The sequence below is a fragment of the Mustela erminea genome, chromosome 6 (genome assembly GCF_009829155.1).
Source record: "Mustela erminea isolate mMusErm1 chromosome 6, mMusErm1.Pri, whole genome shotgun sequence".
Lineage (NCBI taxonomy): Eukaryota > Metazoa > Chordata > Mammalia > Carnivora > Mustelidae > Mustela > Mustela erminea.
In genome coordinates, this window is record NC_045619.1 from 93,767,220 (window position 1) to 93,791,713 (window position 24,494).

Below are 24,494 nucleotides of genomic sequence, written 5' to 3' on the forward strand. Positions count from 1 at the left end.
CGCGCGGCACCGCCCCCAACGCTCCCTCCCGCTTGGTGGTAGACGTTGTGTTGGACCCGGAAGTGGCTTTGGGTCACGAGGCTTCGCGGAGGAGGTGAGTGAGTCATGCGCGCGCGCGGAGGGGAGAGCAGGAGGGGGAGGGGAGGAAAGGGGGGCGGGGATGATGCAATGTTTGGCAACCGGTGTCTCCGCGCGCACGCGCAGGGGACTACAAGGGTGGTGGGAGGCGCGGGGGGTGGTGGTGGTGTAGGGGAGAGGAGAGGGCGGGGCGCCAGCGCCCGGCTCCCAACGGCCTCAACGGCTATCAACCGCGGCTGCCCCTTTGCTGCCTAAGAAGCCTCAGGGCAGCTTGTCTTGCTCAGGAGTTCTTATTACGCCCACCTGGCATTAGCCCCTGTTGCACCTTCTCCATAAGGGACTCCCATTTTGCTTGGTTCCCTCCCATTTAATAGGCACAAGGTCTTTTAAACCAGCCTCCTTTGAAAGTTTGCATCCAGCCACAGGACTGCCTAACGTCTTCTCGAGTATTCTTCTTGAGAATCTCGAGGTCTTTTAGCCCCTTAAATCCCCCAGAGGGACCGAGGAACTTGAATACTTTTGATAGTCATTTTCAGCTCCTCGCAGAAAAGCACCCTTAACTTCTATCTTGGTGAAGTTTCTAATGCGCCCTCAGCATGCCAGAATTCATGTCCCTTGCCCAGTGGATGCGATTCGCACTGTTTCCCCACGCGTCATCCCCTCCACCCCAGCGTTCTCTGGTGCTCTTCACCAAAAGATCAAGACCCGCCCTTTTCACTGGACCAGACGCGCAACTCCTGTGACTCCCTGCCGTGAGGAGCCAGTGCTCAAGCCTCCTGCCTCCTAGGTGCTTGGGCTGCATTAGCGCCCTGTTGCTTGGGACATTGGGTGCACTTGCGCGCACAACTGCCTTGGACTGGGTTGTCAGGAGCCCAGATTCTAGCCTCACCTGCCCCCCCCCACTTGCCCAGGCATCCTAGGCCAGCCACCTAATTTCTCTCTGCCTCAGCCGTTCTTGTTTGTAAATAAAAGTAATGAGTTGTGAAGGTAAAATGGGAGAAGTATGAACTTGGAGGGTGCTTCAACAAAAGTGAAAAGCACCACTTAAAATGCAAAGTATTAAAAAAATGCAAAGTATTTTTCTTGAGCCATTAGGTAGAAAAAAGATGCCATGTGGCGGCCAGTTACATATACTGTCATACCCTCGTGGGGGCAGCCAGAATTAAATAGTATCTGTCACAAGGTCGGTTGTGGCTGGAAGGCAGGTTTAGGTGGTGGTGTGACAGTGACAGGTCCTTGGCTAGGCCTGCTCCGTTGCTCCAGACCTCCATTTCCCCTTTTGTAAATGGGGGTGGGGGGTGTGTTGGACCAGATGGTCTCTCCTGGCCCGAAGACATGACCAGGTTGTCAGTGACAGGCAAAGGTCATGTGACTTGACAGGCTGAGGTCGTGTTGTGACATGTTGACCTGGGGAGGCGGGTCAAGTCCCAGCACACTAGCCGGGAAGCCTTTGGGGCGGGGCAGGGCAAGTCGCGACTTTCATCTTTTGGGGCCGGCCCCTCCCGGACCTGACATTCCTGGCTCCCCCAACAGACTGTGGCTTTGGAAGGGGCCCCTCCCCGGGGAGGGCTAGGATTGGCCACCAGTGGCCTGGGAAGAGGCTCAGATCCTTCCGCGGAGGGAGGGGGGGGCCGCGTGGGGTGTTTGTTCTCTTGGGGATTAATGGGGGGTTGTGGGGGAGGGGTAGGCGCGCTCCCGCATGCGCACTGCGGCCCCTCCTGTTGGCTCGTCGTTGTCCGCTGGGCGGGGGCCCGGCCCCGCCCCTCTCCCGTCCGGGCAGCGGCGGCGGCGGCGGCGGCTGCGGCGGTGGCGGCGGCGGCGACGGCGGCGGCGGCAGGAGCCTGCGCGGTGCCTTCTGGGAACGGAATCCCCAGGGCTGCCCCTGGCCCCCATGGCGCATGCGCGGGAGGCCGCTCGGTGATCCGCGGCGGCGGCGGCGGCGCTTCCTGCTAGGACCGGCCGGGGCCGTACCGGAGGCTCGGGCTCCACCGACCCTCCTCCCACTCCCTCCCACTCACCCTCTGGGCCGCGACTGCGCAGGGCGGGGCCGGCCGAACCATGGGCCGCGGTGAGTGCAGGGCCCGGCCCCCCCCACCCCGCCCCTCCCCCTCCCCTCCCCTCCAGTCCCTACCCTCTGCCCCCTCCGCGTCCTCTCGGCCCCTTTCCCTGGCCTCATCCCCACTCCCCCGCCCTCACCTGCCCCCGCCGTTTCTCCCTCTCAATGCTTGACTTTTGCCTTCTTCACCTCCCTCCCCACAGTGCTTCGCCCACCCTCCGCCCGCCCTCTCCCCAAGTTCCTTCCTACTTCGTGCGCCTTCCCCTCCTCCCCAAGCTGAGGGAAGCAGGCTGGGTGACAGGGCGCCTTGTTATGAGAGGGAAAGTTTAGAAGCCGCCTGTGTAGGGTAGGAGCGATGGTGAGGTTGGAGAGGATACTTGCAGGGTTGGGGGGGGGCGTCCCCACATATCAGAGGAGAGTCCCTTTGGGAGCCAGTCTGAAGCCAGTGGGGTAGGAGGTGCTGAATCCCCCTGCTGAGGCTTGGGGAGAAATCAGGAGCTTCTCGACTCTGGGAGAAGACAGCTATAATTCCAACCTTTCTTAAGAAAATCCAAATGAACTAGATCAGTGATTGTCTAATGGAGCAGGCATGGGGGGTTCCGTTGGTACCACCCCAGAGGGCAGTTGGGCAATTGCCTGGTGACCTGTGGGGCAATCTGTACTTTTTATATGATCTTCCTGGGGGTAGGGAACAGTAGGGGCCCAGACTCTAGGAAACTTCCTAGTGTCTTGGCGTTATGGGAATTTGCCCATACTCCAGGGTGAAGTCTTCTGTCTCTGATGGGACAAAGGGGCCTTGCCCTTTATGTCTAGGGATTGGGCTCTGATTCCCTGGTCCCTGGGAGTTGAGGCTTTGATCCTCTGCTTCCTAGGGCCTGTATATGGAAAGGATGGTTGTGGACTCAGCCAGCAGATCCCTGAGATCTGTGTGTGCACTTACCTCAGAGGGTTAAGGATCTTACCCTTGAGAGTGTCCTGGGCTTTGGTTCTCTTCTGCGTTGGGCAGGTTTCTGACAGTCTCTTCTCTTTCCTGTGTTGCAGGTGTGGGCTAAGCCGGAGGCCCCGGCTTTAGACTGGACCCCACAATGTTTGCAGAGATGTTCAGGTAGCCACAGTGGGATGGCAGCGAATTCTTCATTTCTCTCCCAGCTCTCCAAGGGTTTCTCCATGCCCCTGAGTTCTTTTGGGTCCCCCCACAATCTTTGCCTTCCTGGAGTACTCCCTCAGGTACCCAGTGCAGTTTAATCCTCCTAATGCCCACATGGATGTCTGTGTTATCAGGCACGTGGGAGCTGATTACACACAATGAATGGGGGCAATGAGAGCAGTGGAGCAGACAGAGCTGGGGGCCCTGTGGCCACATCTGTCCCCATCGGCTGGCAGCGCTGTGTTCGAGAGGGTGCTGTGCGCTATATTAGGTATGGCTCCTCAGAGTTCCAGAGCTCTATCCCCAGGCCCTTCAGTGCCTGCATTTTCTCTCCCGCTTCTCCTCTTAGTGCCCAGCTGATACCCTATTGCTCTCCTCTGTTCTTCCTTCCTCAGCCTTTCTGCTCTGTGTATGTCTGGCCCTTTAACTATGTTCTCCCTCTTTCTCTTTCCACATTCTTTATCCTGTGTCCTTCTTAGGAAGGTCTTTGAATAAGGAACTGTCCTTTAGGCATGGTTTTCTGATTCAGTGTCAACTAACTCCGTCTTTTCTGACCCTGTGCTCTCCCAGCCCCAGTGGCACAGAGCTGTCTTCCTTGGAGCAAACCCGGAGCTACCTCCTCAGCGATGGGACCTGCAAGTGCGGTCTGGAGTGTCCACTCAATGTCCCCAAGGTCAGAGTGGTGAGGGGTGTCAGAGAATACAGGGATAAGCCAAGAGACTTAATACAAGTCACCGACCGTGGTAGCTCTTCTGCCAGTTTCCACTCTCTCAGGGGCCCTGCCCATGACTCCCACCTTACAGGTTTTCAACTTTGACCCTTTGGCCCCGGTGACCCCGGGTGGGGCCGGGGTGGGGCCCGCATCAGAGGAGGACATGACCAAGCTGTGCAACCACCGGCGGAAAGCCGTTGCCATGGCAACTCTGTACCGCAGCATGGAGACCACCTGCTCACACTCTTCTCCTGGTGAGGCTTCTTCACTTTATGGATAACTGAGGAAGGCTTAAGGGCCTGGAAGAGGGATGGTGGGAGGAGCTCTATGAGAGGGAGCAAGGAGAAGGGTGGAGTGGGGAGTTGCTTGAGAGGAAGGCACAGGGAGGTTGGGAGTTTATGGGATATGGGATGGAGAAGACAAAAGAAAGTTGTTGGAAGGGTAGCCACAGGCTGATCCTTCATTTCTCATTTATTGCAGGAGAGGGAGCGAGCCCCCAGATGTTCCACACTGTGTCCCCAGGGCCCCCCTCTGCCCTCCCTCCCTGTCGAGTCCCTCCTCCAACTCCACTCAATGGGGGTCCTGGCTCCCTTCCCCCAGAACCACCCTCAGTTCCACAGGCCTTCCCCCCTCTAGCAGGCCCTGGGGGGCTTTTCCCACCACCAAGGCTTCCTGACCCAGTCCCCTCTGGAGGCAGCAGCCCCTGTTTCCTCCCAAGGGGCAATGCTCCCTCTCCAGCCCCACCTCCTCAACCTGCTATCAGCCTCAATGCTCCCTCCTACAACTGGGGAGCTGCCCTCCGCTCCAGCCTGGTGCCCCCTGACCTGGGCTCTTCTCCAGCCCCCCATGCCTCCTCCTCACCACCTTCGGACCCTTCTCTCTTCCACTGTAGTGATGCCTTAACGCCCCCTCCTCTGCCCCCAAGCAATAATCTCCCTGGTCCCCCTGGCCCCCCTGGTCCTGCCACTCAGCCACCAGTGTCTTCAGCCACTATGCACCTGCCCCTGGTCTTGGGACCCCTAGGAGGGGCCCCCACGGTGGAGGGGCCCGGGGCACCTCCCTTCCTTGCTAGCAGCCTACTCTCTGCAGCGGCCAAGGCACAGCATCCCCCGCTCCCCCCTCCCAGCACTTTACAGGGCCGAAGGCCCCGTGCCCAGACACCCTCCGCTTCCCACTCCTCATCACCCCGTCCCTCTCAGCGTCGTCCCCGCAGACCCCCAACTGTACTGCGATTGCTAGAAGGGGGAGGCCCTCAAGCCCCTAGAAGGAGCCGTCCTCGGGCCCCTGCTCCTGTCCCCCAACCCTTTCCTCTCCCTGAGCCATCCCAACCGATTCTCCCTTCTGTGCTGTCCCTGCTGGGACTCCCCACCCCTGGCCCTTCCCATTCTGATGGAAGCTTTAACCTTTTGGGGTCAGATGCACACCTTCCTCCTCCCCCAACCCTCTCCTCAGGGAGCCCTCCCCAGCCCAGGCACCCTATCCCACCCTCCCTGCCTGGGACCACCAGTGGCAGCCTCAGCAGTGTGCCAGGTATGTGAGTGTGGTAGAGCTCTTCCTCCTCTCCCGGTGGAAAAAGGCAGCCAAAGCACTTAGGGGAGTTTAGAGAGCTCTTTGGTGGTTTTCTGGGTTGGAGGCAGGAAGGTTGGGTTCTTTGGATGCTGGGAGAAAGGTCCTCCCTTGAGCTGAATTTCTCTTTTCCTTTGCAGGTGCCCCTGCCCCACCAGCTGCCTCCAAAGCCCCCCTGGTCCCCAGCCCTGTGCTTCAAAGCCCATCTGAAGGGCTTGGGATGGGGGCGGGCCCAGCCTGCCCTCTGCCTCCCCTAGCTGGTGGGGAGGCTCTCCCTTTCCCTAGTCCTGAGCAGGGCCTGGCGCTGAGTGGAGCCGGCTTTCCTGGGATGCTAGGGGCCTTGCCTCTCCCTCTGAGTCTGGGGCAGCCTCCACCTTCTCCATTGCTCAGCCACAGTTTATTTGGTGTGCTGGCTGGGGGAGGGGGACAACCTCCCCCTGAGCCTCTGCTACCCCCACCAGGGGGACCTGGCCCTCCCCTAGCCCCAGGCGAGCCTGAAGGGCCTTCGCTTTTGGTGGCTTCACTGCTTCCACCAGCCCCTTCAGACCTTCTTCCACCCCCTTCTGCACCTCCTAGCAACCTCCTTGCCTCTTTCCTGCCCCTGTTGGCCCTGGGCCCCACAGCTGGGGATGGGGAGGGATCTGCAGAGGGAGCTGGGGGTCCAAGTGGGGAGACATTTTCAGGTTTGGGAGACCTGCCCCCGCTACTGTTCCCCCCACTTTCAGCACCCCCCACCCTCATAGCTTTAAATTCTGCGCTGCTGGCTGCCAGCCTGGATCCCCCCTCGGGGACACCCCCCCAGGTGAGGATAGGGGGTGAGTGGGTGGGACAGAACAAGAGGTAGAATCAGGGATGGGAGCTGGGAATCAAAGGCTTTCGGTTTCATGCCTGAGCTCTTCCTCAGGGCCTTTGGGGAGGGCTTAGTTCTTGGCTGGGGGTAGGATGGCTGCAGGAACTGGGTCTGTATTTAATAAGCGTGGCCTACTTCACGTGAGGCTTCAGTGAGATCGTATATGTGAAAGTAGTGTATGTTTATGAACTACTTCACATAGTGTCATAATTGGTCTTTGTTCTTAGCCCTGTGTCCTGAGTGCCCCCCAACCTGGACCACCTACCTCCAGTGTCACCACGGCAACTACTGACCCGGGGGCCTCCTCTCTGGGCAAGGCCCCCTCCAACTCAGGGAGACCCCCCCAACTCCTTAGCCCTCTGCTGAGTGCCAGCCTGCTGGGTGAGTCTGAGGGAAAACTGGTGTGAAAGAGAAAAAAAGGAAGTAGAGGAGAAGCTGGATGACTTGGGGAGGAGTTTTTGATCCTGGGGTTAAACCTAAGAGGTAAATAGGGTCTGTTCAGCCTAGCCGGGTTGGGTTGCGGGGGGAGATGCCTGACCTTACAGCTTCTCCATAGGTGATCTGTCTTCGCTGACCAGCAGCCCTGGAGCCCTCCCCAGCCTGTTGCAGCCTCCTGGCCCTCTTCTCTCTGGCCAGTTGGGGCTGCAGCTCCTCCCTGGGGGGGGAGCTCCTCCACCCCTCTCAGAGGCTTCTAGTCCCCTAGCCTGCCTGCTACAGAGTCTCCAGGTGAGGGTATGTGTTGGGGGTGGGGGGTGGGGTGTTGCGGACAGAATTTTTTCCCAAATTGGAAGTGGATGTTTTGAGATACAGTAGCCAAGGAACCATATTTGGGACTAAGATTTTATTTTTTGCCTGCAGATTCCTCCAGAGCAGCCAGAAGCCCCTTGTCTGCCCCCTCAGAGCCCCACCTCAGCCCTGGAACCAGAGCCTGCCCGGCCTCCCCTCAGTGCCTTAGCCCCACCCCACAGTTCTCCTGACCCCCCAGTCCCTGAGCTGCTCACTGGGAGGGGGTCAGGGAAACGGGGCCGGAGGGGAGGAGGGGGTCTTAGGGGCATTAATGGTGAGGCCAGGCCAGGCCGGGGCCGAAAGCCTGGTAGCCGGCGAGAGCCTGGCCGACTGGCCCTCAAATGGGGGGCACGTGGTGGCTTCAATGGACAAATGGAACGGTCCCCAAGAAGGACCCACCACTGGCAGCATAATGGGGAGCTGGCTGAAGGGGGTGTTGAGCCCAAGGATCCATCCCCTCCTGGACCCCATTCTGAGGACCTTAAGGTGAGTGTGGGGTGATGGAGGTTTGGGCTGAAGGGTTCTGAGGAAAGGCTGGGAACACGGTTCCTTTTCCTAATTTTTCCTACACATACAGTCTGTGTTTTCCCAGGTGCCCCCAGGGGTAGTCAGAAAGTCTCGTCGTGGCCGGAGGAGAAAATACAAGTGAGTGTTGGGCCTACCCCAATCCCGGCCTTTTGCTATTTGATGGTTTATAGAAATGTTTAGAGTGGCTTGACTTTCAAAAAGGCACAAACTTAAATATGGATGGGGATATTATGCCTTTATTATCCAAAAGTAGAAGGTTTCCCACCCAAACTCTGAGCTTCACGTGGTGCTTGGGAAGCGTTCCTCATCACCCGTGCCCTTACTGCAGCCCTACCCGGAACAGCAGTAGCTCCCGCCAGGACGTTACCTTGGACCCCAGCCCTACAACCCGCGTAAGTGTGTGTCAGGGTTGGCGGGGGGCGTTGTAAGGGATGAGGCAGAAGAGGAGTAGAGGGAGTGGGGAGAAAATAAAAGACTTCCTGATACCTAGCTGTTTGATCACTTCTTTCAACTTCCCCTCTTGTATAGGCGGCTGTCCCTCTGCCTCCCCGGGCCCGCCCTGGCCGTCCTGCCAAAAACAAGAGGAGGAAACTGGCCCCTTAGCAGCCATACCTGGAGCTGGATCTGACCCTGATTGGGGAGAGCTGAGTGCTGAGCCTTGGGAGCCCCTGCCAGCCACCTGCACCTGTGGACAGTGGGTGGGGGCACTACTCCCCACTCAGAGCACAAATGCAAGCCCTTCCCCTACAATCCCATCCTGAGCCATTGCAGGGGGTAGGGAAGCTCACCCCCTCCCCCCCAAAGCCATGTCACTGAAAAGGCCTGGGGGGGTGGTATATGGCCCTCTCCCCACCAGGCTAAGGGGAACACCCCCTTCCCCAGGTCTTTTATTTGTTTAAGTTATTTTTGCACAAATGACTCTTTTATATTTAATTCGACTTCATTGCCTCCCTTCTTGAAGCCAGCAGGCTCAGTTTACAAACCTGTGAGCTACTGTTGGCTGCTGCCCTCCTTCCCAGTGAAAGGTACAAAGCAATAAGCATCATGCATTCCCCCCTCACCCCTCCAACACCCCTCTGCCTCTGGCTCAGGTTGCTCAAAGCACAGATCCCCCTCTTACCCCTGTCCCCAGGTTTGAAACACATAGCCTCATTTCAAGGTGTAGCCAGCTTCCCTCTACTTTCCTCTGGGATCTAAAAGGGGGTAAGGGGGCACAGAGAGCCCACTGGGCCTCTCCTCCCACACACACTACACTGCCCCTTCTCCCCCATCGGAATGCTCAGAGACGTTGTGATGATGCGACCGAGGATTATGCAACGTGGTCCAACCGGAGCGGCCAGCACGACCCGCTGTCCAGGGGCTGCCTCCTGCCTTTTCTTTTGTAAAGACAAGACCCTTGGGAGTTTTAATTCTGTTTTGTACTTGCCCTGTGGGGCCTCCACTGCTTTTCTATGGGAGACACTCTTAATTTAACAGATGAGAATATTTTGAAACTCTGGCTCTGACTCTGTACTCATTTTTTCCTTAGTTCTTTAGTAAGAGCAGGTTACAGTTTAAATCCTCTCGTAGCAGAGAGGGGCTGAGGCTGCCTATTAGGCTGTGGAGGTCTGTCTCAGTGCTGCCTCTTCCCCAGGAAACAACAGCAGGGGCCACACAGAGTACAACAGCATTTAATGGTCAGAAACAGTTGTACAGAACTGCAACCAGCCAGGGGAGCTGTGCTGGAGGACAGGACCCAATCCTGCCCCGCCCCAAGCAAAGCAGTACTGGACAGGAGCTGGCATGTGGCAAGGCCCACATCCCCGGGGCCTGAGGGGAGACCACTATCTAATGTCCCCCAGCTACCACTCTGTATTCCTCGGAGGAGGGGTGTAAACCCCACATGCAAGAAGAACCCCTTTGCCCCCAGTGTCAAATGGTATGGGGATGCAAGAGTTATAATTAAGGGGAAACCCTATGTAAGCTGTTAACAGAGTTCAAGGGGGTAGGGATTACCCCCATTCTCCATCTCCTAAAGGTGCTCACTTTCCCAGCTTCTTCATCCGTTCGTCAATGTTGGCAAAATTCCCCTCAACCGTGGACAGGTTCTCACGCATGGTTTTCTGCACCTAGAAAGTCACAGAGATGTTTTACTCTATCAGGCCCAGGTGCCTGCCTGGGTGAGCACTTGAAGAAATGCTTTTGGAGAAGACAAGAAATGGAAGCATAGCTTACGGGCCCCAGAGTGGGCATGTTATAGTAGCTGTTTTGGTCTGTTTTATATAATGAGGAACAGGTATGATTTTACTGGAATGAGAGTTTTACTGGCTCAAAACTTTAGAAAACAGCTCTAGAGGCAGAACATATTATACTTTATATATTTCTTCATTCATCTTGATGGTCCTGTGGTGTTGGGTCTCTCCGCTGTAATTCTGCCCTCAGCACTGAAAACAGTGCCTCCAAGAGAAACTGAGGACCATGTGCTGGGCACTGCTAAGAATGAAGGTGAAGTTTACTGCCCAGTGTCAGAGAAGAGGAAGCGGCAAAACAAGGTTGGAGCCTGCTGTTCATTTCAGAGTCCATACTCCTCCCAGTGTGCTGTGCTCTGGATACAAGCACATCTGGCTGAGGACCCAGGGAGGGAGGGGAAAGCTAAGCTGAGACTGTAGAGGGACTGGGTAGGTGCTGTAGGAAAAACAGGTTCACTGGAACTCTAACAATTCACTCACAGTATTTCACCTAATCCATACAACCCTGAGGTAGGTACAGTTTTCCAGATGGTAAGATGGAGGTTCACAGGTTAAGTAAGTTGTCAAAGGTCCCACAACCACTGACAAACAGTAGAGACTCAAACCAAGCCCCTGCCACGTCCCGTTACGACCTGGGCCAAGGCAGAACCCAGGCTGCTAGAGAACAGAAGCAACAGACCAATAAAGGGGCACACACCTGGGTCAGGAGGGTGGTGTTGTCCTTGAGGGAGCTAGCAATCATTTGCTGTGTGGTGTCCAAGTGGGTCAGGAGCTGACCGAACTGCATGGCTACAAAAGAAGGTAGAGAAGATATGGATGACGTCAGAATCCACAACAAGAGGGGAGGAAACAAAAGCTGCCCACTGTCCAATCCCCCCCCCCACCCCCCGGCAGCAGGCCTCCCACCTTGCTCATGCAGTTGCTTGATGGTGACAAGTCTCTGCACCAGCTCTGGAAGGGTGGAGGCGATGGGGCTCCAGCGCTGTACGGTGTCGTATAGCTGGTGCACCTGGTGGGGACAGGACAGGGCCCTAAGGGGATGGCCAAGTGAGGTACACAACGACCACCTGGCGAGGGTGGGGTGGGTGAGGGCAGGCCCCTCACTGTCTCAGCTGGTAAGAGCTTACGAAGACAGCACCTCTCAAGCTCAGGTAAGACCACCAGAAGGACTCAGAAAACAAGAGGGAACAGGAAAGGATACAGAACTGGGGGGAAGGGCTCTTCCTGACCTTGCTTTGTGTATCTGCATCTTCTACAGAAGCTTTATGCTTGGCAATCTCATTCACCTTTCCCAGGACACTCTGAAAACACAGACTTCAAGGTCGATAGGGCACCCAGGGTTTCTGAAGTCCCAAGCTACCTGTAATCCAGTTTGCCCTCCATTTAATACCTGTAGCCGAGCCTCCACTTGGTCCAAAACTGCAAGGTCCAGGGCATTCACCTTTGCTTGCAACAGTTCTACAGTCTCCTGGGGGTGGAGGTTGGGACAAAATTCATAGAGGGGAAAGGATCAGACTAGGAAGACACCACCACGTATTCCACTGGAGGTGATTAATATACAGCTATGGACCCACAAACCCAACCTCACTATCTCCTCTGTAATCCAACACTCTGGTTCCTTGTATACTCACCATGAGACAGGCTCCCTGAACACCTGCTGAAAGGGGATTCTGGCGGAGAAGAGGAGGAAAGAAATCAGTGGTTCTTGTGTCTCCTCACAATTACTACCGTCTCCCATCCTTCCCGGGTCTAGCCAGCAACCCACTGGCTGATCTGATAAATGAAAACCTTCCCACTCTCCCCGGGGTTCTGTGGAATGCTCTGAGTGTCAGGGAAGAGGGCGCAGGATGCAAGGTCAGACTCAGTAAAGGAGAGCACCTAACCTGAGCATCCTGATCACAGCGTACAGTTGCTTCCAGCTCTGTCAGGCGCTTCTCAAGTTCTGCAACCTAGGATGAGGAAGGGAGTGAAACTCGCCACCCGCCTGCCTGCCGCTGCAGCAGGCACTAACATCCCACTCTTCTCTGCTTGTCCGCTTGCCATTCCCCTCCCTCCTCCTCTCCACTCTGCCAAGGGACCACTTTCTCTGGAACACAACCTGATCACATTCTTAAAATCTTCAAAGTAGATGGGTGAGGGAAACATGGAGAATGAAACATCAAGAGGAATCGGAAGCATTCCCAGCACCCTGATATCTGATCCCCTGGAGGGAGGTAGGAAAGTCTTCAGGGCCATGCTACCCCAGCCCCCCAACCAACCATACATACTTACTTTGGCAGCTTGAGAGAACTTGTCCTGTTCAGGCCGAGAATGTAGTTCGTAAGTGACAAGGCTACTATCTACAAGAGTTCCACTGGTGGTCTTTCCCCCTGAACAGGTTCCTTTGCTGTTTTTGGTTGCCTCCAGCTGCAGAAGCAGGCGCCTGGGACAGAAGACCAAGTAATAAGACCAGAACTTGAAGGATGTGGGCAAGCCCAGCCCTCTCTCATTTCTGCCTTGCGCTCAGCATTAAGGAACAGCTAGGGTACCTCTCCCCTTAGTATCCCGGCCAATACCTGGCTGAGTGTCCCTATGCCCCAGGCAGCAATGATTTCCCAACAAAGCAGGACACCCACTTAGCCAGAGCTCCATCAGGGTCAGTAAGGTTGATGGCTGCATCTGGTCCCAGCAGCTTCTCCAGGTGGGAAGCAACTAGCTGCTGCTTCAGGGCAGCCAGCTGTTTAGCCAACACCACGGGGGTCAGCTTCTCTTCAGTGGCGGACTCCTTCACCGTTGCCTGGTATGAGAAGAAGCAGTCAATGAGGGGTGGCCAGGGGAATCAAGACCAGAAAAAGGGGGTGCCTGGATGGCTCAGTCAGTTAAGTGTCCGCCTTCGGCTCAGGCCATGATCCCAGAGTCCTGGGACTGACCTCCGAGCCTGGCTCCCTGCTCAGTGGGGAGTCTGCTTCTCCCTTCGCCCCTTCCTCTGCTCATGCGCGCACTTGCTCTCTCACTCTCTCTCAAATAAATACAATCTTAAAAACAACAACAACAACAGAAAAAAGGATCAAGGCCCTTAAGAATGGCTGTGGCTGGAAGTTACTGGATGGTTCTTACCCACCTATGGTACTGAATATAGATCTATTTACACCCCTAAACCTAGGAACCCCAGCTTCCTTACCAAGGAGCCTTGGGAACCTTTTTCCTCCTGCTGTGAGGTCCTACTCTGCTATGTAAGTCAGGGCACAAAGAAGAGAAGGGAGTTTACAAGTACCTTGATTTTCTCAACTTCAGTTGTCAGCTCCTGGACCTCGTGCAATAGTCGCTGGTACTTTTGTTGCGGTGTCTCCTTCACTCCCAGGCCCTCTCCAAGCTAGACAGCAAGCACATATAGTGAAGTTAAATCCCTTGGTACAGGGAGCCTCCTCAAGAATTTATCCAAACCCTGAGCTTAGGTTGTAAGGATATCCCATCCAACTCAGAATGCCTGGTACAGAACACCCTGGTACAGAAAAACTGGAGGCCTGGAGACTCTCCAGAGCAAACAGCAGGGGGCCTAAGCATCCTCAACTGTGTCCTGTTGGATTTCCCGGGAACCCCAAAGAGAGAAAAACCCAGAAGTCTGACTGTGTCCCTTGATGTCCCTCCTAACCAGGTTCACGGCACCATCACCATCAACACACACACAACAAACCAGCTCATATTCTCCAGATTCATATCCTGTTCTCTTGGTTTTTCCAATACGATCTGAGAAATCTGCCAAGAAAAGAAGATGGAATTGAGGGCCTGATCTAGGCCCAGGGCAGTCACGGTCTCAGGTGACTGTCGGGGCTACCATGAAAGATCTCCATGAAGACCTTCTCCCCCAAAGCATGCCACTATGGCCCAAGGACAGACCTCCCCCCATCCAGTTTCCAGCCCAGTCTCACCAAGTCCCTTTGTCCCCACTCTCTTGTCTTTGAACTTGTCATAGGCGGCATTGGGATTGACAATGATGTGCTCCACACTTGTGCTCGTCAGCTCCTCCTGCAGGAACAGGGAGTTCAGGCCAGGGGCAGATTCATTCTCACCCTAGACTTCCCTGACCCCACAAAACCCCCAAGCCACTAGAGGAGATTGGGCCCCACATTCCCAAGAGAAGAGAAGGGCGGCTCCACTCCAAGTTGCTGACCCAGGCTCAACCTAGGGAACGGAAGCTTCCTGGTAAATTGGAAGTCTCAGTTGTATAAATATTAACACCCTGATTCAAGGAACAGAGGTAGCATAACCTCCCCACCCACTCTGTACATAAGCCTCCCCCTCAACCCCCACCCCACCCACTGGGGCCCTCCCAGTTACCTAGCACACACCATGCACTCAGGCCAAGAAACTAGCCTGACCTCTTTGAACCCCCCCTCCCAAAAGTAAATCTCCCTGTTGCTGAGGACGGACATTTCAAGCTAACCTCCCATCCTTGCTGGGAGGAAAGAGGAAGGGTGGCAGACATTCCAGCTGCTAACTCTGACGGTGAATATGCTGCTGAAGGGAAGATACCAGCTCTGAGATACAAAAGTAAGGCTGGGAGAGGACATGACCAGCAGTCCAGTGCCAAGGCTGCCATTAGGCTGGGGAGTTCAGGATGCAGAGAGAAGAGGCAAAAGATTACTATATATTTTTTAAGGGATGTCTTAGAAACAATAAGCATAAGCACTACCTGCTTGCCAAAAGGACGCCCGGGTGAGGGCCACGCCTATATCCTGACATGGAAGTAGCCCAGCAGCTTCTCAGAGAGAAGCCTCTCGAAGAGAAGCCACAGCACCCGCCTCTTCTCCCTGCGCCCTCTGCTCTTGTATCAAGCACTGAAGCTCTCTCCTTAGCAGGGAGCATGGGGAAGAGTGTAATAAAGAGAGTTTACCCTAGCAGAGTGGTTCCCTCCTTACTAGATACTGACTGGCTGTTCAGATTCCAGTAACTACACCAAGATCAGGCACTTTACACTACACATCTCCTTCCCTTGTCAGCAGTCCGGCAGCTCTCACTGTCCTCGTGAAAGAGGGGGAGGGAGGCCAGAGGATCTTGTGCTCTTGGGGGACGACAGCTCCACCTTCTATAGAAGGCAGCTGGCAAAGTGAGTCTTCTTGCCTTTAACTAGAACAACAGTTCTCAACCCTGCCCATGTATTTGCACCACTTACAAAATGTAAATTAAAAATAAATTAAAATAAAAAAAAAGTGGAAAAAAGGCCTGGGTTCTCTGTAGATTTTGATTTCATTATTGTTCTGGGGTAGGGTCAGGAGAGTAGGCCGGCTGAAAAGCTACCCAGCTGATTCTAACATGCAGCCAAGACTGGTCAGAGAGTCTCTGCCTGTGTGTGGGCATTGAGGGTGGGAGCAGGGAATGATAATGGAGAGGCATCATGAAGAGCAGCAGACAGAAGCTCCATCCTTCATCTCTGATCTGCTATTAGAGAAGGAATCAGTGTGAGTGGCAGCTTTAAAAATAGGGAAGGGAGGGAGTAAGGAGAAAACATCAACTTTGACCTTTACCTCTTCTTCAGGGAAGTGCTGAGCAGCTAAAGATTAAGGGAAAACCAAAGGGCTCAACATCCTATGTGCAAGGGTAAAGAAACAACTGAGCCCCAAATTATTCTGTCTTTAATCTTCTCTGAAATGTATGGCCAGAGCACCCACAGGCCAAATAACTGTGCGGTCTCCGGCCTCTGCAAAGTGTCTGAGGACTCCCAATGAGGAGAGAGGACCACCTTCTCTTAAGTTCACACTCCTCCCTGTGACTGCCCCAGTCAAGGCCAATGAGGTAGAAATCCATTTTAAAAAATCCTCTTAAAAAGACAAATGGGAAGCATAGTCTATAGACCAAGGAAGGAAATTAATCATGGCTGCCATCTATTAATACCCTCATTATGGGCCAGGCACTTTGCTGATGAGAACCTACTTTCCTAAGTAGGTAAGGGGTTGGTTGAGTAGAAAAGGGTCAATGTACAAAGTGTGGGCCTCAGAGGTCCTGGACAGTGGCGGGAATTAATAGCACTTTCATCTCACTCTTTCCACTTTGGTCATGGTCTGGGTCAGGAGAGCTGCCCGACACTGGCATCCCCTTAGAGCCTCTCCAAGGATGTGGTCCCAGAGACTCAGATGGCCAGCACCCTTCTGTCCTCCAGTGGCACCCATTCCACCAGTGCCTCAGAGATCTGGGGGCATGGGCTGGGGGCAGTGTCACTACAGTGATTCATAAGATGGGAAAAGGCTGTCGCCGGGGGGTGGGGCTGGATAGAGGGATTAAAGATTTAGCAGAGACAAAAGGACAGAGAAACAACTGCCCATCACAGCACACCCCATTAAAAAGCAGATGAAAGGTCAGGCTTCTTACCAGCTCCTGGTGGTTTTCCCCAGAGGTGAGAAAATCAAAAGAGTTAAAAGGAAAGGGAGTGGGGAAATGGGGGTGAGGGAGGGGGAAAAAAAAGACAAAATTGTTATTAGCAAATTGTCACATGCACTATATGATAGCTTCAAACACACTGCACCATAGGGCCCAGGGGAGCCTAGCAAAATTTGGGGGCCCAGAAGTTTCAGCTGGAGCCACTACACACCCCAAGAGAAAGAAGACCTTGGGACCCTTTCCTCTCTGGTGGTGAGAATGTCATGAAACTCTGCCATTAGAAGCAATGTAAGATTATCTGAGAACTAGTGAGATGGTGCAAGCTAGTGGCAGGAACAGGAAAGTGGGGGTGGGGGCAGACAAGGCAGAATGTGAAGCAGAGGCTGTGGTGATTCTAAGGACACGAAGCTGACTGAGGGGCTTCTTAGTCCTTCTCAAGGGGGGACTTCATGGTTCAAGTCTGTCTCTTGGCTTCTCTAGTCTTGAAGAATGAGATGTCTGGATGGTGGAACTGGTTGCAATGAGGGTGCCCGTAAGGGTAGCGTGACAGGACTTTAGGTTAAGCAGAACAAAATATGTCAGGAGATGGTGAGTGTCAGGAAACATGAAGCACCCGTTCTCGCTCTCCACTGCCAGAGGAGAGGCAGGGCACGTCCCGGCCCCTCGGAAAGTCCAGTGTGTTTGCATCCACCTTGATTAGTTGGTACTACCCCCACAGCCCCAGGGGAACCAGAGCAATTCTGCTATGACGTGTGAGCACAAAGAACCCAGAGGATACCAAGATTCATAGGTCCCAGCCCATGTGCAGAATATGTTTCTTCCACCTTCTGCTCACAAGATTCACAGAGGTTAGAGCGTGGAAAAGGGGGAAAGGTGAGAGTACTCCAAAGAGGCCTTCTTTTAGTCCAGATACACAGACAAGGCTCTCGCTTTTAGGCAAGACGAGTACAGAACGACCAGGAGGGAAATCTAGCGTTACGCCCTGCCTCTCCAGGAGCTCTACTGATGGGCACGCAGAATCGTGGAAGCTTAAAGATGGTTATGTATATATGACAATGCGCGGTGGGACAAAGACAAGTGCTTCCTGCCTCAGAGATTTCACCTGGAAACGCCTGAGCCTCCACCTCTCCATCCCCTGTCTGATGCTAGGGCCCAGTTAAGCCAAGACTCCTACTTCAGATCAGGGTCAAGGCAGATCCAGACCCTGTGGGTCTACACTGGGAGGTCTCTGCACAGAGGGAGTGTAAGCACTCACAGGTGCACACAGGCGAACACACAAGGGGAGGCACACACACACTACCTTTCTCTTATTTGCCCCACCAAGCTAAAACCAGCCTGGGAGAAACTCAAGGAGAGAGAGACAATGAGCTGTAAGTTCAAATTCAAATCATGAGGAACAAGCAGAGTGGGGGAGGATAGAAAACCAAAGAAAAGGAAAAGTGGCATATTAGTCTGTAAACCGTATACACCACCTCCAGGTCTGTCCTTTGGGGGCACTGTGGGATGATGAGCTTTTAGGCATAATTCCTATAACCTGGAGTATTAACAGTCATCACAGAAACAGTCCACCCAGCCACCTTGACTGAAAAATTCCAAGTGCCCTGATCCCAGGTACCAGTTTACCTGGTACATGACTCCCAGTCCCTCTCACTAATGGACCCCCTGACTCCCCAGGGCTGTTTGGCTAAATGGCTGTGCCTCAGAGGGCAAGACCTGAGGTCTAGATCAGACAGGGAAAGAGGCCACTGCTGCTCTCTGAGCCCGTTAAGGCTCCTTGCCAACACTGCAGCCAGGGGGACTTCAGAACCATGCTGACAAGGAAGTTAGAGAATGCTGTAGAAGAAAACTGTCCAGGATGGATCAACATAATGCTGACCATCCACCCATTCCTAAAGGAGGGGTACAGAAACAAAAAGACTCGTGAAAGCACAAATAATCCAAGTTACTACCTTAAAATTACATGTAACACTCCTTTCCCATCCCATTTACTTTTATCTAAAGGCTTAACACAGGGAACATTAAAATGAGTATTTCCCAGGGATAGTCTACACACAGCTAAGAAGTGAGGACTGTGACTGTCCCCCTTGTTCTCTACCCTTGTCTAGAATGGCTAACAGTTACTTCTTTTCTCTTAATTCATTTCAGTCTGAGGAGGAGAAAGCCAACCCCTTCTAACTCCAGCCCCTAAATGCCTCATATGCAAAAGCATTCCTAGCCTCCATGTTTCTATTCCATCCTCCATTGGACAGTTTTATTCTGCAGACCTCACAAGGAAAAGAGACAATGACTCATGAATCAGACTTGTACTTCCAAACCTTGATTAATGATTTTTAAACATAAGGTCAATAGGCCCCTTAATGACCCAGCTAGGGACTCGACAGAATTCAAAACGATTAGCTACAACAATAGTACAGTGACAGAGCATTGCATGCGAGATGGCAGATGAAAAAAAAAACATGCAGAGAAGAAGCATCGAATGGTCTTACTTGTGCAAACTAGTGTCCAGGCAAGGTGGTGAGGAGGGAGGATGGGGGAAGCATTAGGAAAAACTCAGGTAAGTTCAAGAGCGCCAACAGTCAATGAACACAATCAAGCAAACTCTATGGTATCTCAAACTGTAAGGAAGACAACATACTGTTTCTCATCTCAAGCTGGTGGAGTGTCCAGCAGTATCTTCCCTTTGGAGAACAGCCTCTGCCAGGGCCCTGTCAGACTGTGGCTAGGTCATTTTCTCCCCTTTCACATGGCACTGGAGATCAGTAAGTCATCAAGGGAGAAACTATAGCCTGTTTCTAGGGAGATTTTCTAAATTTACTCTCCTTGCTCCAGCAGTTCAAAAGCCAGAAGCAGAATGCCTCACAGACCCAAGGTAGACTGGGGGTCCAGCAGGGAGGAAATTCCAGTCGGGAATTAGCTTTCCTGACAAGACATTTTAAGAAAAGTCTCCAAGTAAGCCCATCGTCCAAATCAACCTAGGAGTGTCTGAAATGCAGAGACGAGATTCTCTTACATTGAAGAGGAAAGGGCTAGCGTGTGCTGCTGTCTGGCCCATTTACCTTAGAGTATTTTCCTTCCTGCTAAAATTGTTTTAAAGGAATAGTAGGAAAATCAGGATCATCTTTAGCAAAACTAAAACCTTTTATACTACTTTCCTCCACCATCCCCTCCACTATAGGAACTGCAATGCTTTTATGATTAAATTAAACTAGCAATGACAATCTTTAAGGGACATTATTTCCTTCAGCAGCTCAGTTTTTTCCACAGTGGAGCAATCAGAGGAAGAAGGTTAAAAGACAGTGAGGGTCAACACTCTGATTATTCCTTTAAATAAAAATCTGGAGATCCCCCAAAAGGTTCCTTTAGAAAATGATCATATTGTTTGTCTTCAGGGAAGGGACCTGGGTGGTGGCAGGCAGGGGTGGGAAGAGACTTTTGTTCTATGCACATATATTATCTATGTAGAAATGAATCAAATTAAAGTTGAAAATAATCTGGAGACTAAGGCAAAACATTCTGTTGCCAGGAGTTAAGGTGACTGAAAACCTCACAGTTCAGCCACAATGCTGGTTACATGTTGTCATCAGTGCTACGTCTTGGGAAGGGAGGGGACAGGCTGCTAGTGAGAATTCAGGCCTCACAGACATGAGGTTTCTGGACTAAGTACAACCCACTTCTCTTCAAGCTGCACATTTACATCAATATTAAGAGCAGGAACAGGACCATTACTCAGCTGACTTCCCGAAGGCTGCCTTCCTAAGGCCTACAGGGACACCCAGAGGCCAGAGACATTAGCTGACATCAGTAAATATCTCAGCGCCCCCCTCCTTCTGAAGCAGCTGAAGGTCTCCCCACCCTTCTCCCTCCCACCTAGTGATGAAGATTCATTTAGCTGTGTCTTAGGTGATGGAGGAAACTCGACTCTTCTTGTATTTACCAACCAGCTCCTATGCACTGCTATACCATCATCCTGAACAATATGCTGCAGGAAATGAACACTTCTGGAATCCCTCCCTATCAGCCATCCCACTAGGTATTACTGAAATAGGCTGCTCAGGCACCGCAGGGAAAAACAGCCAATCAGGGCTGCACATTCAGGTGCTCCCATCCATGCCTGTCATCTTCTTCTTAAGAAACATCCCAGGACTTTCAAAAGGAAAACTACGCATGTTATTTTTTTCTTTTGGGAGGGGGATTGCTGTGATACTGCCCATTCGTATCACAGTCAGTGACAAACAGACAACCTGCCGTTAATTATCTCACCATGAAGTTGTGACACTTTATGGGCAGAGGCCTAGGCCAGAGTTGAACAGTCTCTGAAATGGGTCAGAGGACTGAAGTCCTCAGCTTCTACACTCATGCTCTGTGAGGTCAAAGACAGCTTCCTAGTAACATACATCTTAGACTGACAGGTGCACTCCCAGGTCCTCGAGCAATGACAACATCTGCATTATCTCCAGATATTCAAGCTGGGGGACAGACTGACATGCCAGCAAGTACAGAAGCCACAAGGAACACACCACTGAGAGAGGAGACAGGGAAGGTGTTCCCACAGAATAGGAACCACTTCCACATGGGGGAAATCAAATAAGGAATAAGTGAGTACGCCAAGCCATACATTAGAAGCCAGCAGCCAGCATTCTCCAGGACTAACCAGCCCCACCAGACATAGCCACAGGACTTGGAGACACACATACGGAGCCTGCTTCATCAATGTGATCTTAGCCCAGCTCTCTCTGGAATAGAACCTATAACACATCTTGTAAAAAATGCTAACAGACCTTTGTTCCCCTTGACACTTACATACAAGTTTTTACCATGCTGATTTCTATTCACTCCATTTTGTTTATTCCATGTTTCCTAAACTGTATGTATCCTAACTCCACCATTAGACTGGGGCATCCTTAAAGGCAGGGACATTTCTTCCTCTGCATTGCACAAAAACCAACATAGAATGAACACATTCAATCAACATGCTCAGTGGTTCCCCTCATGGTTAAAATGTGTCCACAGCTCATTTCCTCCTTAGAGTTCTTCTTAGGTCCTGAAGTGCTAAGGGACTCACTCTCTTTTGCTGTAGGAAATATTTACATTCTTCCTCAAATTCGTTTTGCTCTGGGGCGCCTGGGTGGCTCAGTTGGTTAAGCCACTGCCTTTGGCTCGGGTCATGATTCCAGGGTCGTGAGATCGAGTCCCACATCAGGCTCCTTGCTCAGTGGGGAGCCTGCTTCTCTCTCTGCCTCTGCCTGCCTCTCTGCCTGCTTGTGCTCGCTCTCTCTCTCTGATAAATAAATAAAATCTTAAAAAAAAATTTGTTTTGCTCTGACTGGATCCCTTATCTTTCTAAAATCTCCACATCACTTTCTCACTCCTTGCTCAACGGATACTGGGTATTCAGGAAAAAGACTATTCCTCTATACTTCAAAATCTAGCTCCTGCTGGATACTGATGAACATGCATCAAGTGAAATATTTTATGAAACTGAAGGCTTACATCCTAACCTCAAGGAGTTTATAAGTGCTCAGGCTTCAGGATTCATTACTATAGACTAGTACCCAGAGGCCTCCCTAAATCACTGGCTCCAAACAAGACTGTCTTGAGATATTTCAACTTTTATTTAAAAAGACCCAAGTCAGGTCTTGTTAGTTGTGATTCCACAGACAGGGCTCTCCTTCCTAGCATTGTTCACTGGTGGCTGTACGCCTGCAACCTACATACCTCCCAGGCTGGGTTGGCATACCCGCTTATTGTTGTGGCTCCCCAGTAAAGGGAAAGGGTCAGCCTGGGGGAGAGAGGTCAGGGTCTGTAAGAGTACTGAAGCAGCACATAGTCTTACCGCATCAAACTCGGCTTGATCATCCTCAGGCAGATCGCTGGTTTCATAAACATCTGGCTCGTTCCTGGCCTGCAGACAGAAGCAGTGACCACCCTACCTCATTACCCAGCATCCACCAATACTCCTGACCCACTCCATTTCAGTAAGCTAACAGAGAAGACAGGTTGTGAGGCCAGGATTCTGTCGCTTCTCTTCTACCTATCCAGTGAACTGTATAATAGTTCCCATGTCTTAAAGGGGTGAGAATGACAGAGGGCACAGTTGGGACCTCATGGTAAGTGGTGACTGTAAGTGATGACAAAGATGTGACCCTGAATCTGAAAGGGTGCGGGCTCTTGGCAATCATTATGCTCGAAGTAGGAGAGCGTTATCTTCCAATTAGGCCCTATACACCGCTACCCTGGCACAAAGGTTGAGAGTGACTCAGTACAAGGTCCTGTGACCCAACCCCCACCCTTGAGAATTCAGGCAAGGCAGCACAAAAGGAGGGTACAGGCCGGCATGTATGGGGCGGGGGGGGGGGGGGGGAGATACAGGGGGGCGGAGGCGGGTTTCCCGGGGGCAGAGTTCTCTATCTGGTACTAGAAGGGTTCTGCCATGGTAACCTCTTCTTTGGCAAGGTGAAGGCCATCCCCAAGTGGCCTGGTATGTGTGTTTGGGGTTGGGATGGTGGGGGGAGGGGCCTTATGGGGAGATAGGAGAGATACGGGTGGTGCTGACATGGATGGTAGAAACACTCGGGCTAAAGAGCTAAGCGCCCAGAGACGATTTTGGGGCGGAGAAACGGCGACTGCCGGAAAAAGGCCCGGTAAGTCATTCCGCGGCCGGGCTAAGTCAGGTCGTAAGAATCCGGAGGATGCTGTGGCCCGTCGGGGAGCCAGAAGCTAGAGCCCTGAGGCGGAGGAGGAGCTGCAGGCGGGAGGGGTCAAGGGTTAGTGTCTGTTGGGGGTCCTTAGTAGGTCGGGGGTGCGGTCCTGGGGAGCCGGGGTTGGCCCTGTACTCACAATGCCGGGAAGGTCGGCGTATTTAGGGTCCGCCATGGCGGCGGCGAGGCGGGGTTGGGGGACCGGGGCCTCGGTGGAGCCGGGGCCGGTGTTCGGGTAGGGGAGAGGCTGGGTCCGGGTCCCGGGCTTAGGCGGCGGCAAAGGGAGCGGCGGAGGAGGTGGAGGAGCAGGAAGTCTCGCGACAGGAATCGTACAGGAGCGAGAAGGGTAAGGCAAAAGTCGCGAGAACACCCCGCTACCACACCCCTGGAGAGGCCTGGATTGGCGAGACTGCTGCCAGGGAATGAGGTAATGGCTGGGGGGACGCCGCCTGGGATTGTGGGATGTGTAGTCTTGGCCCACTCCGGCTTGGACGGAGAACGACAACAACGCGCCTTGGGAGTTACTTCACACAACTTATTTTCTTTCATTTTTACATCAAGTCTATAAAAAATATCTTGTAATTCCTGTTTTTCAGGTGAATACGTATGGGCTTCCAGAAATTAAATGACTAGGTAAAGATAATACAGCCTGTCGTGCTGTGGCACAGAAAGAAATTCAAAAACAATAATTGCAAGTAAAATTTAGTAAGGGCTTAGTCATGTTAGGAATGAAAACGTTAAGTAACGTTAAGTAATCTTCAAGTTAGAGCTATCAAATAAATATAGAGCACCTAGTTAAATTTGAATTTCAAAGAAACAACTAATAAGGTTTTTTTAGTATAAGTATGCCCCATATCATATGTGGGACATACTAAGACACACACACACACACACACACATTATTAGCTTTTTAATCTGAAATTTAAATTTAATGGGGCATCTGTTTTTGTTTTTCAAATCCGGCACTCTTATTTCAAGCTCAAAAGTAGGTAAGTGGTGACTGTATATCTGTTGGAACACCCTCTGTGCTCTTAACAACCGCACTAATAGTTTTCAGGCTTCTGAATTACACAGTTCAATAAAATGAAAACAACAGCAACCCTAGGGCGCCTGGGTGGCTGATGATAAAGCCTGTGCCTTCAGCTCTGGTCTTGATCCCAGGACTCTGGGATCTAATCCCACCTGGGGCTCCCTGCTGAGCAGGGAGTCTGCTTCTCCCTCTGTGCCTTCCCTCCCCTGCTCATGCTCTCTTTCTCACTCTCAAATAAATAAAATCTTAAAAACAAAACAAATAAACAAACAAACCCAGCAACCCTTTTTGAGGATGGACGTAGAACTGCTACCTTTAAATTTTGCCAACTAAGGGACGCCTGGGTGGCTCAGTTGGTTAAGCAGCTGCCTTCCGCTCGGGTCATGATCCCAGCGTCCTGGGATTGAGTCCCACATTGGGCTCCTTGCTTGGCAGGAAGCCTGCTTCTCCCTCTGCCTCCC

The 24,494-nt window shown here is 52.6% G+C and overlaps 2 protein-coding genes across 11 annotated transcripts; one reads left to right on the forward strand and one right to left on the reverse strand.

The window, feature by feature from the left end:
* Nucleotides 1-48: 48 nt before the first annotated feature.
* Nucleotides 49-9,221, forward strand: MBD6 (methyl-CpG binding domain protein 6). Of its 9 annotated transcripts, XR_004287014.1 has the most exons (15): nt 1,836-2,146; nt 3,176-3,239; nt 3,416-3,552; nt 3,852-3,954; nt 4,085-4,247; nt 4,474-5,523; nt 5,700-6,361; nt 6,637-6,790; nt 6,966-7,141; nt 7,268-7,681; nt 7,773-7,840; nt 8,052-8,115; nt 8,252-8,421; nt 8,685-8,748; nt 9,007-9,221. XR_004287014.1 is itself a non-coding variant. In XM_032348760.1 (13 exons), exons 3-13 carry the CDS (start codon nt 3,440-3,442, stop codon nt 8,324-8,326), a joined length of 3,042 nt encoding a protein of 1,013 aa, XP_032204651.1. In that variant the 5' UTR covers nt 49-94; nt 3,176-3,239; nt 3,416-3,439; the 3' UTR covers nt 8,327-9,221. The 9 variants fall into 9 exon arrangements, 5 of the variants coding, with proteins under 5 accessions (XP_032204651.1, XP_032204650.1, XP_032204654.1 ...); XR_004287013.1 differs by having other exon boundaries at nt 8,252-8,748; XR_004287012.1 differs by having other exon boundaries at nt 8,685-9,221.
* A 156-nt stretch (nt 9,222-9,377) lies between these two features.
* On the reverse strand, nt 9,378-23,347 carry DCTN2 (dynactin subunit 2). 2 transcript variants are annotated; one of them, XM_032348773.1, is made up of 15 exons: nt 23,143-23,347; nt 22,139-22,207; nt 20,244-20,249; nt 13,860-13,956; nt 13,625-13,686; nt 13,205-13,303; nt 12,567-12,727; nt 12,223-12,373; nt 11,835-11,900; nt 11,583-11,621; nt 11,342-11,419; nt 11,181-11,252; nt 10,858-10,960; nt 10,649-10,740; nt 9,378-9,831 (listed from the first exon to the last, which is right to left on the reverse strand). In XM_032348773.1, the coding sequence occupies exons 1-15, from the start codon at nt 23,176-23,178 to the stop codon at nt 9,745-9,747; spliced, it is 1,218 nt and encodes a 405-aa protein (XP_032204664.1). In that variant the 5' UTR covers nt 23,179-23,347; the 3' UTR covers nt 9,378-9,744. The 2 variants fall into 2 exon arrangements, with proteins under 2 accessions (XP_032204664.1, XP_032204665.1); XM_032348774.1 differs by lacking the exon at nt 20,244-20,249 and having other exon boundaries at nt 23,143-23,346.
* Between the last annotated feature and the right edge of the window lie 1,147 nt (nt 23,348-24,494).